Source organism: Carya illinoinensis, chromosome 11 (assembly GCF_018687715.1).
Source record: "Carya illinoinensis cultivar Pawnee chromosome 11, C.illinoinensisPawnee_v1, whole genome shotgun sequence".
Lineage (NCBI taxonomy): Eukaryota > Viridiplantae > Streptophyta > Magnoliopsida > Fagales > Juglandaceae > Carya > Carya illinoinensis.
In genome coordinates this window covers 32,102,838-32,120,415 of record NC_056762.1, presented here as the reverse complement: position 1 = coordinate 32,120,415, position 17,578 = coordinate 32,102,838, and the positions used below count along the sequence as shown (strand labels likewise).

The 17,578-nt window shown below is 34.5% G+C and overlaps 2 protein-coding genes and 1 long non-coding RNA gene across 3 annotated transcripts; 2 read left to right on the top strand and 1 right to left on the bottom strand.

Annotated features, from left to right (window-relative positions):
• The first annotated feature begins 1,353 nt into the window (after window positions 1–1,353).
• On the top strand, window positions 1,354–7,139 carry LOC122281828. The gene is made up of 2 exons (XR_006230326.1): window positions 1,354–1,556; window positions 5,396–7,139. It is a non-coding gene; the product is annotated as an uncharacterized LOC122281828 (long non-coding RNA).
• LOC122281827 (protein PAM68, chloroplastic) lies at window positions 1,556–2,589 on the top strand. The gene is given in 1 exon segment (XM_043093631.1): window positions 1,556–2,589. A coding segment is annotated over 1 exon segment (603 nt). The 5' UTR covers window positions 1,556–1,784; the 3' UTR covers window positions 2,388–2,589.
• LOC122281826 (protein BREVIS RADIX-like) lies at window positions 2,845–11,854 on the bottom strand. The gene is made up of 6 exons (XM_043093630.1): window positions 11,488–11,854; window positions 9,931–10,079; window positions 5,434–5,831; window positions 4,811–4,940; window positions 3,659–3,996; window positions 2,845–3,296 (listed from the first exon to the last, which is right to left on the bottom strand). Exons 2-6 carry the CDS (start codon window positions 10,042–10,044, stop codon window positions 3,218–3,220), a joined length of 1,059 nt encoding a protein of 352 aa, XP_042949564.1. The 5' UTR covers window positions 10,045–10,079; window positions 11,488–11,854; the 3' UTR covers window positions 2,845–3,217.
• Window positions 11,855–17,578: the final 5,724 nt, after the last annotated feature.

Genomic DNA, 17,578 nt, shown 5'->3' with positions numbered 1-17,578 from the left:
TCATGTAATGCACATATGAAATATGACAATCAATCATTTTTAAAAATTTTTAAATTTAATTTTCAAAATATTCATGCACATGTGAAAAATGTATTTTAATGTTTTATGATAAAATATTAATTTTGAGCCTTAATCCTAATTTTGAATTTTTAAGAGATTTACAACATTACTCTGACTTTAATGTGAACTTGTTTCCTTCTTGCTCATACTTATTTTCTTGATGTGATTGACTCTATTGTGTATACAACTTAAGTTTGAGACTCTTTTATTCTTTGATGAGACTCATTTATTCTTTGAATTCATTTGTTATCATTAAAATTCATGTGTAGATATATAGTTACACAAAATTTGAAATCTTGGATTCAATAATATGTTATAAAGGCGTTCAAATTAGGGGTGTAAACCGATGCGTCGGCGTCAGTTTCGGCGCCAAACCGAAACCCCACCGACGTGGGAGAACGTCCCGTACAATCGGCAGAAATCGATCGACTGTGGGAGAGAAAACCGATTCCATTGGTCTTGACTAGCGTCGCGCGGTCTTCGGTCTGCCATCGGCATCGTCTGGGACGGAAGAGCAGCGTCAGCGATTTTGCCATGGGTGTGCTACGAAGGTCTGAAACAGAAGAAACCGGAGCTTGAAGAAGAAGACGGAGAAGAAGGAAGGGGGTGAGGTCATATAATGCCATTTTGGAATGATATCGTTTGGCTTAAGCCAAACGGCACCGTTCCACTAAAATTTTTTTTCATTCAAGGGTCTTAAACGACGTCGTTTCATTCATTAAAGTGAAAATGACGTCGTTTCTTTATAGGTAAAAAAATAAATAAAGGTTATAACAGACATCGACCGGTTCAACAGTTTTCCTTGAGTCGAACCGCCAACCGAACCGGTCGACGTCGGTTCCAATACATTTAACTCGACCGCCGACCAGTTCTTCGTCGATTTCGGCCAGTTCCGACCTCCAACGGTCGGTCTCCGTCCGTGTAGGCCGATTTTTCGGTTTGATGTACAACCCTAGTTCAAATATGTTAATAATGTAAAGGCATTCAAATATGCTATCAAATAAGAATCGCTATGCCAAGAGTTTAATCGAGTGATCACATATGACTCACTTTTCCAAATAAAAAACTTCGATTCGACTCTCACCTTGTATTAAATATATATAATAAAAAAATAAAAAATAAATAAAAAAAGAGAGAGAATTGCTATCACACATAGGTATGATAATCCTTAACATACGTGTAACACAAAGTCAGAGGTAACACTATTACGTGTGCTCGACATTCTTTGCATGCTTCGTATTTTTCAAATAATATTTTAACGCCTTGTCTCATGCAAATTAAATTAAGAGCACTTTGTTAAAGAATCGACACTGAAATATCTCTCGTTGAGCTCCTTCTCTTTCCATTATTTCGTTTTTGGAAATCTCCCGTCAAGAGCACAGGAAACAAAGATATAAGAGAGAGAGAGACAGAGCGAATGGCTGAAAAAAGGGGCTACTCCATCGCCATTCAAGCTGTCTTTAACTCCCTCGGCCAATCCAATATCATCCCAAAAGGTATAATCTCTCTCTCTCTCTCTCTCTCTCTCTCTCTCTCTCTCTCTCAATGAGTCTCAACTGGTAAATGGAAATTAATAGGGTCTTCCTTAATTGTATATTGGATGCATAAGATACAGAAATTATCTACTTTAGATAGGATCGGTTTCTAGGCAAGAGTATGATAATCTGTTAAATCTAATTCCTTTTGGTAAAACAAAAACCTCTTTGGCATAGAATTTCTCAACCATGAGTTCAGTTCTTATACGAGTTGGCTTGCAGATTGATCGAAAGTTTTGCACCCTCCCCATGAACATATACTGTTTGGAAAGACATGTTAAGACGCAATTCCCAATTTCTGCAACAAAACTATACCAAAACCATACTCACTTACCTCAGCCTACATTACTGTCTTCAACCTTGAGAGGTCCCCGAGGCTTTGGACCATCTCCAAGGAAAACCAAGAAGGCCAAGAAGCCAAACAAAGACAACGAAAACAAGGGAGAAGAATAGGACGAGGAAGATGAAGATCAAGGGGTAATACCAGAGGTAGTGACCAACAGAACGATCAGTAGGATGGGTTTCTCAGTAGGGATACCACTTTTCATAGGGCTTCTATTCTTCCCATTCTTTTACCATCTTAAAGTTGGACTCGAGATTGATGTGCCCACATGGGTACCCTTCATCGTGTCATTCTTCTTCTTTGGGTCTGCTCTTTTAGGGGTGAGTTATGGGATTGTATCCTCCAGTTGGGATCCAATGAGGGAAGGTTCACTCTTGGGTTGGAATGAGGCTCAGAAGAACTGGCCTGTTTTTTGGCAGTCACTTTGGGGTAGATCTGGGAAAAACTAGAGTATTTATCTCTCACTCTCTCTCCTTAATTTACGCTGCCCCCTCCTCTTCTTCCTGTCATCATTATCATCATTATTATTTTCATTCAAACCATGAAGTAAATTTGATGGGTTTTGAATCTGTAAATACATAAATCAAAGCTGACTTTTTGCAGACAATATCAAATACCAACCTGAGCCCCACTTCCAACACCTAGCTAAAGTGCCAGAAGATATACAGAACCAAGGTTTGCCACCCAAAAGAATAAAAAGCCCCAACAATCTATCCCCAAGCTAGTTGAATAAAAAGCATCTTCCAAAAGAATAGAATCAGCTGAAAAAACCAGCTCCATGTATGACAGGGAATGATTTCAATTCCATTTGTAGAACATTAGTAACAAATAGCAAACTCTAGTATGTAAGTGGGGGAGCCGGATAATCCCATGATGCCCAAAGACTTAAAAACAAAGTCTTAAACGGGGAAAAAGAGGCCCAAAAAAATTTCACTAAATAAATAGTGATAATAATCATAAAAACAAAGACAAGGGCAAAAAAGGATCCATCTGGACATCTCACTGGAACGAGCCTTTACTCAAGACAGAGCCATCACCACAAGCTAATGATAGAGCACAAACCTTTTGTGTGATGAAGTAACAGTAATTCAGTTTATAACCATCACTTGTGGTGGCTAACTCCGATTCGTTATAAAGGCTCCATTACAACGTGTAGATTCAGACTGATATTTTCTAAGAAATAAAGTTTGATGATTCCACCTGTTTGAGACATCCATATGCACCCTAACTTCTTGTATCTTATCTGTGGTAATTAATGTATGTCGTTTAAATCAATTCTTTAAAGGTACTGAGCTTGTATTCTGTCTTTGTTCTCTTCCCACCACAGCTTTGCGTGATCCTCCCCAAACCTTTCTCGGCTGTGCAAATACAAATGAAATTTGTCAAAATCTTGACTTAAAAAGCTCACATCCGGCGACATTCGAAATTCCAAACCCAAGAAACAAAATCAAATCCATTTTTTAAATCCTAAGAATATTGTTTTAAAATCATGAAAAATCTACTCATTCAAATACCATTTCAAGTGGTTTCTGAAAATTGTTAAAAATGCTGTTTTAGACAAATTAGGAATATAAGAAAAAGAAGTTAGATTTGGAGCTTAACAGTTAAAGCTCCCCGAGTCCCTTAAGTTCATAACCCTTTCCTTCCTCCGGTTTGTTTGCCACCTAATGGTGCAACCCCAACAAGGAATACGATGTAGATGCAAAATTAACTTGTTTACCTGAACCTGACACGCCGCAGCTCCCTAGTGCCATCAGCTGACTGTCTGATGGTAATGTACACCCCAGGGTCATCTTCCTCTACCCATTCTGTCTCCAGTTCACTGGCATTGCTTATTGAAACTGAAGCCTCGTCCCTAGATGAGGTTGTCATCCGTGATGCTTCCATGGATGACCCTACATTGTAATGGTGGCCACCACCTTGATCCATAGGGTCAGAGGGGTAATAACCTTTGCCAGAGGGTCTATAGTGGCTCCTTGGTGTCCACTCCCTGTTCAACGATGAAGCCATAGGGCTTTCCCTGGCTGATCCAATCCTTGTGAATGAAGAATCCCTCTGCTGCTTAAGAGTAAAAGAATCCGTTAGCAATGAGTACAAATCAGCTATCATGAGTACAACTGGAGAAACAAACATTTTAATAAATTGGAGAATGTGAACTCATTATTTATCTTGAACACGGATAGAGATACATATGTTTCAAGACATTGTGCCCAATTTTTTCAGCTTATTTCAAGCAAATCCAAGGCTAGACAAACAAAACGAAAAATGATAATAATAAAGTTGTGTCGAGGTCACTATTTCTTGAGTTTGTTAAGGAAAACAAATAATGTGTACACCCAAATGCTTCATTTTGATCGTGTCATTAGAAACAGTGAAAAAGAAAAAGAGACATAAGATGATCTTTACGAGTTTAAAATTGCATCATCAACACAAACACTTTGAAAGGTCCCAAGTTTGCATGTATCTTTCCATGTGTTGTAAATGAGAATGAACACAAACAAAACCTCTGGCACCAATCGAGGATTTCGTTTGAATCAAATCATCTATTTTTTTTTAAGGTTTGCAAGGATCTCATTGAATCAAATGGGCTACAGAAGGTTATGTGCCCGAACCATAACATTCTTGTCATATATCCACGAATTGATGTATTTGTCCTAGCTAGAGGATCGTCTACGTTCCCAATTAAGGAGAAATAATGTTTGCATATTTAAGGTTTTTTCATGAATAGAGGAAAATAAATGTTTTTCACTCTGGATGATGGAACCGACATGACTGGACAAGTCTAGATTTAGAAGTTAGTAGCCCGCTGGTTAATTCCAATATGCTCATCAAGTAAAAAGACAAGAGAAGTGCTGACATAAGAAGTTTTTACCTCATCCTCAGACCTAGGGGGAGTGTGAAGAGCTTGTCTGTTGAATCTCTGGACGTTGTAGAGCTCCATGATCCGGTCATAATTCTCTCCCCACCATCTTTGAGCTTGCCATTTATTGAACATCTCTCGGCTTGAAAATTAAATGCCAAGGAATCAATTTCTGACCGTGCAAAGTAATCAAGTTCCAGTGACCAAAATCTGAAGCTATTTGAAGAAACTTAGGGTCCTAAAGGTCCACTTCCTGTTATATTAATAATGGCTTCAAAGTGGCCCCAGTGATCAGGCAAACTACCTCATACATCATACAGCATGGAGACATGACTAATCAATGCGACAACTAGATCCAACCTATGAAAGCTACAAGACTTTGGACCTTTGCTGGCAGGGCATGTTAAGGCTGAAAAATAAGTCAATGTTTATGTCCTTTAGAGGTTGATTTCCAAGGCATCTTTAGACATCTCAAGGCATGAACAATTTTCAACTCAAATCAAGGGGGGAAAAGATAAGAAAATAGAATTTGGCCTTCTCTCTGTCTTGTCCTTTTTTTTTTCTTTTTTTTAATTTTTTTTCCTGGAACTCAACTAGGATTAAATTGCTGATGCTGGAAGTAACCTTCATCATACCTGAAGCGTATTCGTTTAAGATCATTTCCGCCATTAGGAAGGGACACGAAAGTAATGTGAACACCCGGTTCCACCTGTGCCATCCACTCCTTGGGCTCATCTTCATCCTCTAGCACCACATCACAAGACTGAGCGGATACTGACATTCCTCCAGGAGTCTGGTCACCTCTCAATGCCCCAGTAAATCTTGAATCAGATCTTGTATTATGGTGGTGACTTGTGAAGTCCCATGCGGGTGTTGAACTTGCACTTGCACCTCCAAGGTAGGGGTATGGAACCCCTTCTGAAATGGTATCAAAGTCTGGGTAATGCCGCTGGCCTTTCTTGTAGCTGCTGGAGCCTGTGCAGGGCTTGCATTGCCGGTAAGCACCAGAAAATTTCAATGCCATATCCTTGATCTGCGCATTAATGAAATCCATGGTTAATGAAGTGCTTAGCAGGAATTGGAAAACTTGATTATCACATAATTAAAACTCAAAAGTAATAAATGCTGAGCATTGGATCAGATAAGAATTATAAATTGCACATGCCAAAAGAATATAATACAATTCCGTGAAATGGAAATTCAAGTTGCAGATATTTATACTACGTTCAGAATAAATTCACTCAACTCTACAAATACTTAAGCCATTCTTGAAAAAGATTCCACATGGTGAGGAACGGCATTAGTAGATGGAGAAAAAACTTAAAAGCATGTATCATGACCCAAACGAGCTAAGCTTTCCTTTAAGACTGATAACAGACTTCTGAGATATAATTATGAAGTAGACTACTTACACTAAATGTGGCGTAAATACAATAATGCAAGCCTGCATCATTTGGATGTTCATGTATATAGAAGAATAGGAAAGACTATGATTACGATCCTCACACAAATAATTTCTTGATAAAAATAAAAGCCTAGAGGCTAGGATAGAATGAAATCTCAATTTATGGGCTTGGTCTTCCAACGTGGACAGTTTTTATTTGAAAAAAAACTAGGAAATCAAGGATTAGAAAATATAAGTCATACAGGTAAGTTTTGAAAATAACAATGCTACTCAGTATTGAATTTTCCATCCTTAATCACAACTATTTATGTGCCGCATTATAAATGGTTTCTAGATCAACCACTTACATGAAAAATAACTCATAATGAGTCATATGGGCCGATATGATTAGAGATTAACAAAATCTATGATAAAGAATAACATATATCATTGACAAGAAGTAATAAATAAGATCACATAATTCCTTTAACTTGAATATTTAGAGTCGTGCTAAAATAGAGGTTTCATGCAAGTAGCAAAGTTCAATCAATAGACAACACTGGCTGGAAAGATTTTGAACCTTGCAAGATGAATTAATGCTATTGAAACGATCCTTTATCCACGCACCCAGAAAATAAAAACAAAAGAAATGGCCCTTTATCCACTATCAGATTCTAGATATCTGGTATAGAAACGAACCCCTGTACAAGTAAAATGTTTTACGAATCTACAAGGGATCCAGCCTAGAACTGAGAGTACTGCAAAGTGTTACTTCTAAAGCTATTGTGACGTACATGGTTCAGGCAAAAAGATCCATAAATGTGAAGCCAGTTGTCCATGCATTAAAGTAACTTGGCAGTAATCATCTTCTCCCCTCACATGTACCCCATTAAACGGGATGGAAACCCTGTCCCTTTCCCTCATAATAATGATGATAAATGCCAGTCGGGCCAACAACACCGGCTCCTTTTAATTGTTTAACCTCAATGCTATTTCTTTATTTCCTTATGGTTTTTCATGGGGCCATACTTCGATAGAAAGATAAAAATTAAGAATATAATGGTATGCATGCAAACATAAGAAACAAAAGCCATGGCTTCTACTCTGGGTGCTAAGCTAGACGTGTTCTATTCAATGAAAGAGCAAAATTCAGCCTACAAAATAGTGCCAGGAAAAGATTTTACAGTCAGCATGAGTGATTTCATGCAGCTTTTATTCTATATGCAGTAATTTTTGTCTTCCAACATGTCAGTTTGTGTGTTTGCTTTTATAAAATCTATCACACTTCTATTTTTTTAATACTGAATATCATTGTAACTCTTGTCCACTTGTAGCAGTCAAGCTTTCAGTATATTGTGCTTTTGAAAATTAATTACAAATTAGTTTATTAACACATTATATATATATATGCTTGTAAAAATCACCATATCTATTAATCTGAATATATATTTAATTTTTAACTGTTGATAAAATCACAAAATAAATAATCATATAGTCTTATGAGCTGATACCAACCGGTAAAAACTTGATTATTAAAATCTAAAAGTCCTAAGACCAAATGTTAATTTAGTCGAGTTTAGATATATGATTTTTAACTGTTTTATAAAATCTCAAAATAAATAATGATATAGTCTTATAAGCTGATACCAATCGGTAAAAACTTAACCATTAATCTAAAAGTCTTAAGGCCAAATATTAAAAATATAATACAAATAATTTACTTCTTCTAATGAGTTTAAGTTATTGGATTAAGTGGTGATTTTCCATTACATCATAATAGAGATTCTAAGTTCGAACTTTGAATCTACACTCTATTATATTTAATTAAATATTTTACATATTGCACCAATTTATTGAGGAGAGAGTGTTAAGAATATAATATAAATAATTAAAAAAATACTAAATGTATTTAAGAAAAATTTATAAAATAACTTATTTCTCTACATGTTAATTATTGATATACAGAAAATTATGAAATTTAAAATTTAAAATTTAAAATTTAAATTAAAAGAAAATAACAAAATAAGTATTATAAATAAAATAGAAAATAAAATTATAATTATATGTAATCATACATTTAAATCAACGATAACATTCTCTAGTATCTATTGTAAACCTGCTAGAAGTAAACGCCACAATATCAAGAAAGTAGAAACTGAAAATAATTCGATGGCAACTTGTCTCAGTTGTCTGTATATACGGGACTCGGCTGGTCAGCAAACGTGGCCAGTGCGCGAAGAGGGTCAAAGCTGATGATAGTCTAAACACAATCTGAAATGAATATGCACTTTTTTTCTGATAGGCCTCTGAGCCTTGGTCGGGTTGTCACTCACATTTCTCTTTAAGATGGTTGCCCTTTTTTCTGTCATTGGCTAGTTATAGTTCTAAAATGCAGTGGAAACGACAAAGAATTTTATGGTGGGTCACACAAAAAGGATACTTATATTTTGGGCAGTCTTTTCTTGATGTGTGACTTGTCTTTTCTCAGATCCCCCCTTCCCCAAGACTGGTCCATCTATAATCTTGTAATAGTCACTATCTCTCTCTCTCTGCAATTACCCACAGTCAGGAAGGAATGAAGGAAGTCTCCAACAAAACGAAAACCGAAGGCTAGTCTCATATTTATGTGTAAAAGTCAATGTTTTTGAACCGAATGGTATATCTTCCAGCCGGCACAACTACGGTTACTTGGAGGTTGAAATCGAGGTCAAGCAAGCAAAGGAAAAACAAACAAAACAAAACCCTCGTATTAATTAATAGAAAGTGCTCCCAGACAAAAACAGCTAGCCCCCAACTAATCCTGTCCTTCTACATATTTAGGCTCACATACTTAAGCTAAACAGTGCCATTTTATCCACTGCACAAAGCTTTTCTAGGGTCCAAAACTTGTTAGTGCATCTTCATTCTTGGTTAGTATGACGATTTCTAAAACTGAAGTGAGGACAACATAAAATGAAATCAAACAATAAGGAACACCCATGTCTCCTAACGGGGAAAATAAAAAGAAAAGATAAGGGGAAGAAGGAATGAATTGAGAATCCACTAACATAAGATCACCACAGAAGTTACCAAAAGTAAGCACATGTGGGTATCCTCAGGACCTCACCTAAGCGACCCCTGAATAAGGGGATTCTGTTCATATACTGTCTTTTCTTATTCTATAAGAATATAAGGTGGGTCACGTACAAACGTGGCCATTCTAACCTCCCCTAGACCAAAAATGGTGCGGTTCATGAATAAGAGACGACTACCAATTCCATGAAACTCATTCATTGGAAAACCAAAAAGAAAAGGGATCGAATTAAGATTGAATGAACTTGATAATATCCGAAGCAAAACCCAAAAGGAAAAAAAAAAAAAAAAGGGACTGTCGCACGTGACGGAAATCGAATAAAAGCTGGACAAAGCAGATTCTACAGTGCATTCTCACGCAAGCGTAGCAGCTAAAATATAAAATTGTTAAGAGCAAAACAACAACAGTACGTTTGTACAACTCTCTCTCTCTCTCTCTCTCGCTCTCTCTGTCTTCCCGTAAGTGTGTAGGCGTGAAAGATGCCAAACAATGGTCCCCACGATGCATGATTTTGTTTGTTTTCACAAATATGGAAAAAGACACTGAAAAAGCAAAGATAGATTGAGGACGAAGCAAAACAGCGACACAGAGGTAGAAAGAAACGTTAATCCACGAGAGAAAAGAGAGTGATCAGTGAATGAGTGAGTGAGTGAGTGAGGGTGTGGGATTAGGAACCTGCGCAGTCAGGCTTTTGACGGCTTCTTTCGTACTTGGCGTGCCACTGCCGCGCGCTCCTCCGCTTTCTTCCTCGCCATCTTCCGGCTTCGTGCACGCTATGCATGTAAACATTTTCTCCCCTCTCCCTCCTCTTTACCTCCTCACCCCTGCGCAAACACAGAACATTCAAGTACTGCATTAAAAACAAAACAGAGAGAGAGTATATAAATGAAATAGTGGTAGTCAAACGTGAGAGTGAATATGGCTTAATAGGAGCAGAGTGAACAAATCATGACTTTATTATAATATCTGGTCAAATTTGGACCGTTTCTCTTTCATGGGAAATTAAATAAAGTTATCTTTATTTTAAATCACTGTGTTGCCCATGTTGGGTCTAATTTTTCCGGGGTTGAATTTCACCCACGACCTCTCCTCTGATTGCTGTAGGAAGCCAAACCAATTGTCGTGCTAAAACCACTGTGCTGCTTATCAGCCAAACATCAAGCTTAAAACAATGCAAACCGATAGAAAGTGGTGATGTCTTCTCTACAGAGAGAACAGAAGTGTTCTTTTTCTTCTTTTTCCTCGTTTCTCCGTTGGATTTTCAAGAAAACAGGTTGGTCCCGGAGGGGAAGAGTAAAGCGAAGCAAAAGAAAAGAGAGGCTCGGGATCAGAGAAGACCAAGAAAGTGAGTTATGAGTCAATAATTGAACAAGAAAGAAACAATTGTGGGCATAAGCCATTTTGAAAGTGATCTCATTATAGCGACCAACTCTGGTTTATGTGCATGCTTTAATGCACAACAGCCCCCGAATGAAAAGAATCAAAGATTTTGCAAGCCGTAATTTCTGACAAAACCCAATTTTTTTTTTTTTTTTATTTCTTTCTTTTCTTTCGTTCTTGTAAATCACATCCATCCTCCTCGTTCTTCAAGAATCACCCCCCGCCGGCCCCCCCCGGGGCGTCTCTTCCCCCAAAACAAAAGTAACTTAGAAACGAATGTATTCAGAAAAAAGAAAACAGAGGTTCTCGCATCACTCTAGACTCTGTTTGTGTTTGTGTTTTTTTTCTCACTTTCTGGGGTGGTCGAGGAATGAAAGCTAAGGATGAGAGGACAAAGAGACATGAGAAACTAAGGATCACGTTAGCGGACAATTTGTCCATTGTATTAAATTGCACCATTACCATACGAAAACGACTTCACTTACCCAAAGCCAACCAAACTACTGTTTCTCCTCTTTTCTCTCTTTCCCTTCAGCGCCCTCCACCTCCAAGTCTCAATCACCAGTAAGCCCTTCCAAATCAATCTCTCTCTCTCTCTCTCTCTCTCTCTCTCTCTCTCTCTCTCTCTCTCTCTCTCTCTCTCTCTCTCTCTCTCTCTCTCTCTCTCTCTCTCCTGCAAAACAGAGTTCAAACTTACAACATGGAAATGCAAACCATGATTGAATGGATGAAGGATGCTAGTGGTATAAAGAACAAGCAAATCAGAAATCCTCAAAAAGTAACATTCTGCTTGGTTGCTGAGAAAAGTTTGACAAAAAGAATATAAAAAAAGGAAAATCTGAGCTGTCTTACCTAGTGATGCTCTTCGCGATACGAACCGATAGAATTATCACTTTTGTAGGCTTGTTTTGATTCTCTCTGGCTCCAAACGCCACATAAGAGAAGGAAAAAAAAAAAAAAAAGAGAAAAGAGTTACTAAAAACTCTCAATCTCTCCTTCCTTTCGCTGCTATCAGATTCCCCGAAATTTCGCTGAAGAATCTCAACTCAAAAACCAAAAAAAAAAAAAAATCGAATCAAAGAGAAAAGAATCCCCACTCCGATCTGCTAAATCTTCGCCGGGACAAAACGCCGGCGATAAATCGGGTTGAAATCCCAAATGTTCAAGAAGGGAAAGTCTCGGACAGGGGAGCTAGTAGCTCTCGGACATTTCGTTTCGGTTCGACAGACGAGAGAGGGGGAGAACACGGGGGCTCGGATATTTATACAGAGGCGACTAGACGACGTCTGATTTTGCCGTTAACATAACGGGAAAACAGTGTCCATCAATGCGAGGCCGTTAAGAGGGACAAGAAGTTGAACAGTTGGTCCCAAGCTCGGACGACAGTTAGGGTCCACATGTCCAATGGAAGGGGATCGAATGGCGTGTATGAGGTGAGAGAATACGTGGCGTGGTTTCATTGGCTACGGTGTGAATTAGATGAAGATGGACGACTGGGATTTGTTCAAAATATAAAACATCCCGTTATTGGACTCGTGTATTTTGAGGTAAGGGAGTTGTTTAAAGCGAGAAAAACTATAATGTTTTTTTCTTTTTTGTTGGGAAAATATTAAGGTATGTTGGGAGCTTGAAATCATATTCTTCTTTCAATTTCATATAAAAATAATGTTAAATGCATATCAATCCATTTTATATATTCAAGAGTCAAGCTCAACCTATTTAGATTTTAGACAAGCTTTGCTACTCATAAACCTCATACACCACACACCTCACTTTTTTTATTTTTTAAAATTTTTAAATTTTTTTTTATGGATTTCTTCTTTTTAAAATAATTCAATTTTTCTATTCTTTATTCATATACCAAACATTTGATAAAAGGAAAAAATAAAAAAATAAAAAAAATGGGTGGTGTATGGTGTATGGGTTTATGTTTAGAATTTTTCATTTTAATAAGATCTACAAAATATTACTATTTAGATATTAATTCAGATCATCTGAAATCATCTCAACATCTAAACGAGGCCTATATCTACAAACTATCCAATAATTTATAAAAAAAAAAAAAGATAAATATGTAATGGGTCCAATTCAAATTATGGGGTAGGACTTTTTTATTTATTTTATTTATTTGTATATTTCCATGATTTGCATATGATTTATGCTAAATCAAGCGCTTTTGAATTGAGACGATATATGGAAAATATATTTGGTTAGCCACAAAGGTGTGAGTTGTAGGACTCGAGTTAGGATGGTATTTATGGCATTATTGACTACTTGAATTGTCCCAAGCATGACTTAAATCATATGATCCTAGTAGATCTTAGTAGACGCTTACGACAGCATTTAGATAATGAGAATAGATAAGAATTCTGTGAATAATAATAAAATAATTTGAATTAAGATATTTTATTAAATTTTGAAAAATAAAAATATTATAAAGTTAAAAAACTATTTAAATATTATTTTTTAATATTATTATTGTTTTGCAATTTGATTTTTTTTTTTGTATTTTGTTAGAAGTTTGAAAAAATTATAATAATTAAATAATGATTAGATGAAAAGATTGAAATTTTAAAATTGAAAAATATTTTATATTTAAGTGATATTTAAGAAGAAAATTATAAAAAAGAATTTGCGATTAGATAAAATAGTTTGTGTTCCCAAACGCTGCTATAGTCTTTCTTTTTCTTTATTTGTGGAATTTTTTGCTTTTTTAAATGTTACCCGACACTCAGTTATTGACGTTGATGTGGTGATACTTAACAAATAAAGTTTTGTTACATACAAGCACAGTCGCGCACTAATTTGTGTATCAATACTGATTTATTCATACTTAAAATTTAAATTAATACTGTTTTCAATAAAATCTACTTTTTGACCAATCACATCACATTGGTGCGCAAATTAGTTAACAATTGTGCTTGCAACTATATTTTTCCTAACAAATAATGTAATCAAAGTATTAAAAATACAATGAGTAAAAAACTTAAATTAGAGTTTGAGGATTAATTTACTAACAAGACAAATTAGAAGAACTATTTTAACATTTAACCCTAAATAATAACATTTATTCTTCTTAGGTGCAGTTTAGATAGTGAGTTGAGGTGAAATGAATTGGATAAAAGTTAAAATTTTTTTAGTAATTAAAAAAATTAAATTGTTTATTATATTTTGTGTGAGAATTTAAAAAAATTATAATAATAAGATGAAATGAAATAAAACACTTCTTATTTCTAAAGCAGACCATACTTTCCCTCCCTTAAGCAAAACACGATGAAAGGTCTCTTTTTAGGGCATATGGCACTTTTTCGAGCCAACTTCATAGACCACTTTATATCAACATTGAAACCAAATCACTCTTAAATGATAGTCATTCCCTAGTACCATAGTTATCGTCATTGACATTGAAATGTAATGATCAAAATATCAAAATGCTAGTAAATCAATGTAGCAGCGTGAAGTCATGAGAGAATCTAAGTTATTTAAATTGAATAAGATTTTTCATTTAAGAATATGTACAAAATAATTTATTTATTTTTTAAATTTAACTTGATCAGATATGGTTGTTAAATAGTTATGTAGTCGCGAGAATAACCAAGACTTAAATTGTGAAGTAATTAAGGTTTAAAGTTGAGTCCAAGCTCACCAAGAAACAACATGGTTTCTTTTTTATAACCCTGATTGGAATAGAGGTCATAGCTATGTCTATTATATGATGGCATATAATCCGGTTTGTTGGAATATACAAAGCCATATAGAGAGATTGAAGTTAAAATCCCGAGAAGCCAAACAAGGGGTTTCATCTATAACTGGTCAATAGTTAAATTAGTTAAAGAATGAGATGAATAGATATAAATAACTGGCAAGGTAGTAGCTATTGTATAGTCTTTATGTCATAAATACAATGATTGTATAGTGTATTGAAATACGAATTTTCTTATCATAATGAGAATTATTCAATTATCTCTTCTAAATTTTCTGTTTTCAATTTGTAGCTTTTAACAATTTTACACGGTTCTCTAAATAAAAAATCTACGTTCGAACCCCAACCCTTATAAAAATAAAAATCAAAGTGGAAGGGTCAAGACAAACAAATTAATGGGGGTTGTTTAGGGTTTCCTTCTTTTCTTTATTGCTTTATTCTTTGTTACTTTATTCACTTGATCTATGATCTTTAAGGAATAATTGGGTGGAAATCATGGATGCAATGTGGTAGCTAGCCATGCTTGCTAAGCAAAGGTAAATAAATAATTAAACTCTATTAAAAAAAGGAGTTAATAATAAATTAGGTCTCGCGTGTGCAAGCAACTCAAGCTAACATAGAAGATTATGTATATAAAAACAGAAAAGAATGTGATTTACTGGTTCTAAACTTGATGGTTTTGTCAACTTTTTGGCATTGCTTTTTCATAAAGGTCCGCGTTGTCTTGACTACCCACTAGAAATTCCATTCGTCCTAAAGCTGAAAATTACATCCCATTCCTTTCCCACGTAGATTTCTTTGTTTTGTTTTTGTACTCTCTTTATGTGTGCGCGTGAAATGCCATTCGTAGCGGTAACACATCTTTATTTTAAGTTGATTAATGTAATGTTACGTAAATCATTTTTATATCATAATATAGTAAAAAAAATAAGTATTTATGATGAGTTATTTGCTACGATAAGAGGCTCATCTTAACCTAAAAAAAAAAAAAATCCAATAATTTTAATAATAAATAACTAGTAAAAAGAGAAGCATTTTCTTATAGCGCATGAGCTATTTTAATAGATAATGTCATAATAAAAAAAAAAATCATGTCATGCATGCTCCATTTATTGTTGTATGAGTTTTACTATTTGCAAGTAAAGTCGCGTACTAATCTACGTATCAATACTGATTCTTCTATACTTAAAAATTAAATTAGTACTGTTTTTAATAAAATCTACTTTTTGATCAATCACAATAATTAGTGCATATATTAACGCACAAGTGTGCTTACAATTAAACTTTTTCTTGTTGTATTGTCTAGCTTTTGCCACCGAGGGTCGTGTTTCAATAGCTTTTGGATTACTCCCCCCATCTTGAATGGCATGCACCATGTCAGCTAAAATGGAACTGAAAAAATTTCAAACCCGGCCTCCCTTTTGTGTCGCACCGCCATGCCCATTGTGGAGGCCGGGTAGTCTCCGACCACCGAGCATCAACAATCCCCATTTTTTGGTTCAAAGTTTAATTATTTATTTTCATTTTTTCCCACCAAAGAACTTTTCCAATAAAATTACCAAACACTCCTTGCTACAATATAAAAGCATCTTACAACACTTATTCATGAGATTTATATATCTATTTATTCATGATATAATAATAAAATATTTAATATTTTTTAACTATATATTGTTTTATTTTATCACTTTTTACCATTTTATAATTTATTTTATTTGAGTTATATGCGGTGAATTTTCCATGAAAACAATGATTGAAGTTGAGTAGAAGGATCAAGTGAAAGATAAAGAAAGAGAAATAATTGATAAAATAAACATTTGATGAAGTTAAAATTTGGAAATAATTTTGATATTTATTGTAGCTAAAGTCAAAATATTTGGATTCAGACTAATCCATTGTAACAGTATTTTGGGATCTTATAGCTAAATAGGAGATGGATTTAACATTTGACTAATCGATTGAGAGTGTTTTTAGAACACTTCCACTCGTTTCTTTTATATCTTGTACTTTAAGATGAGTATTGCTATTTTTCCGCTTAAAGTATATAGCTGGAGTTGCCCCATTGATGTGGTAGAATGATCACTTGGTACCCCATGGCTTATTAAAAAATATATATATATATATATATATTCAAAACAAAATAGAGTTTGAAAACACAAAAAAATGAAGGCTGAAAGTTTGAAATCTTAAATTCTGTCTACAATTTTTTTGTTTTTATTTTTATTTTTTCAATAAGTCACGTGGTACTACATGATGGTGACATATCAATGGGGCAACTCTCACTATAAGAAAACTGCTTATTTGCGACCAGTTATATCCAATCAAATGATTATATCCAACTAAAATAAGTCAATTTTTGTCTCAAAGAGTCCATTTCGTTTTAAAAAAATTAGTTACAAATATCCGTTTTTCTTGTTGTGTCTAGCGGTATACTTCAGGAGGCATAATAACATTTCTCCTTTAAAATACATCACACAAACTCAATTTTTCAATTTTATATATTGATTTTTATAATAACCATACATTAACTTATCTATTTTTCCTTTATATCATATAAATATTTTTTTTTAATTTTTTTTTTCTTTCAAATATTTCCTCTAACTATTAATGAGTTTTCAATATCTTTCTATATTTTGATATTTGCAATATCTCCTCATATACAAAATGATATAATTTCATCCTATACATGCAAAATAATATAAGCCAAACAAAAACTATAAATAAAATCAAAAGATGAAAAAATATATGAATATATTATGAGAATATTCTTAATAGATTCTTGGTTATACAATGAGAAACTAGGGTATGAAGTGAAAACAGGATAGAATAAAGGCAAATGAGAATAGAAAGAGAAATAATAATTTAAAAAAAGAAAAAGATGATGAACAGTATCACTACATGTAGCAAGTTTACTTTACACAAATGGGAGATACATATGGGATACATAGTCCGTTGGACATTCATTTTGGACAAATATTAACACTTTTAGAAGAAAATATATATGCATTTTACATAACACAATGTGAGTGCTCTAATACATGCACTACTACCAAAAACACTTCTTGGAAAACAAATGAAGCACGATATATTTAAATTTGGAAAAATATAGTTGCAAGTACAATTGTGCATTAATCTGTACATCAATGTAATGTGATTGGTCAAAAAATAGATTTTATTAAAAACAGTGTTAATTTAAATTTTAAGTATGAATAAATTAGTATTGGTACACAGATTAGTACG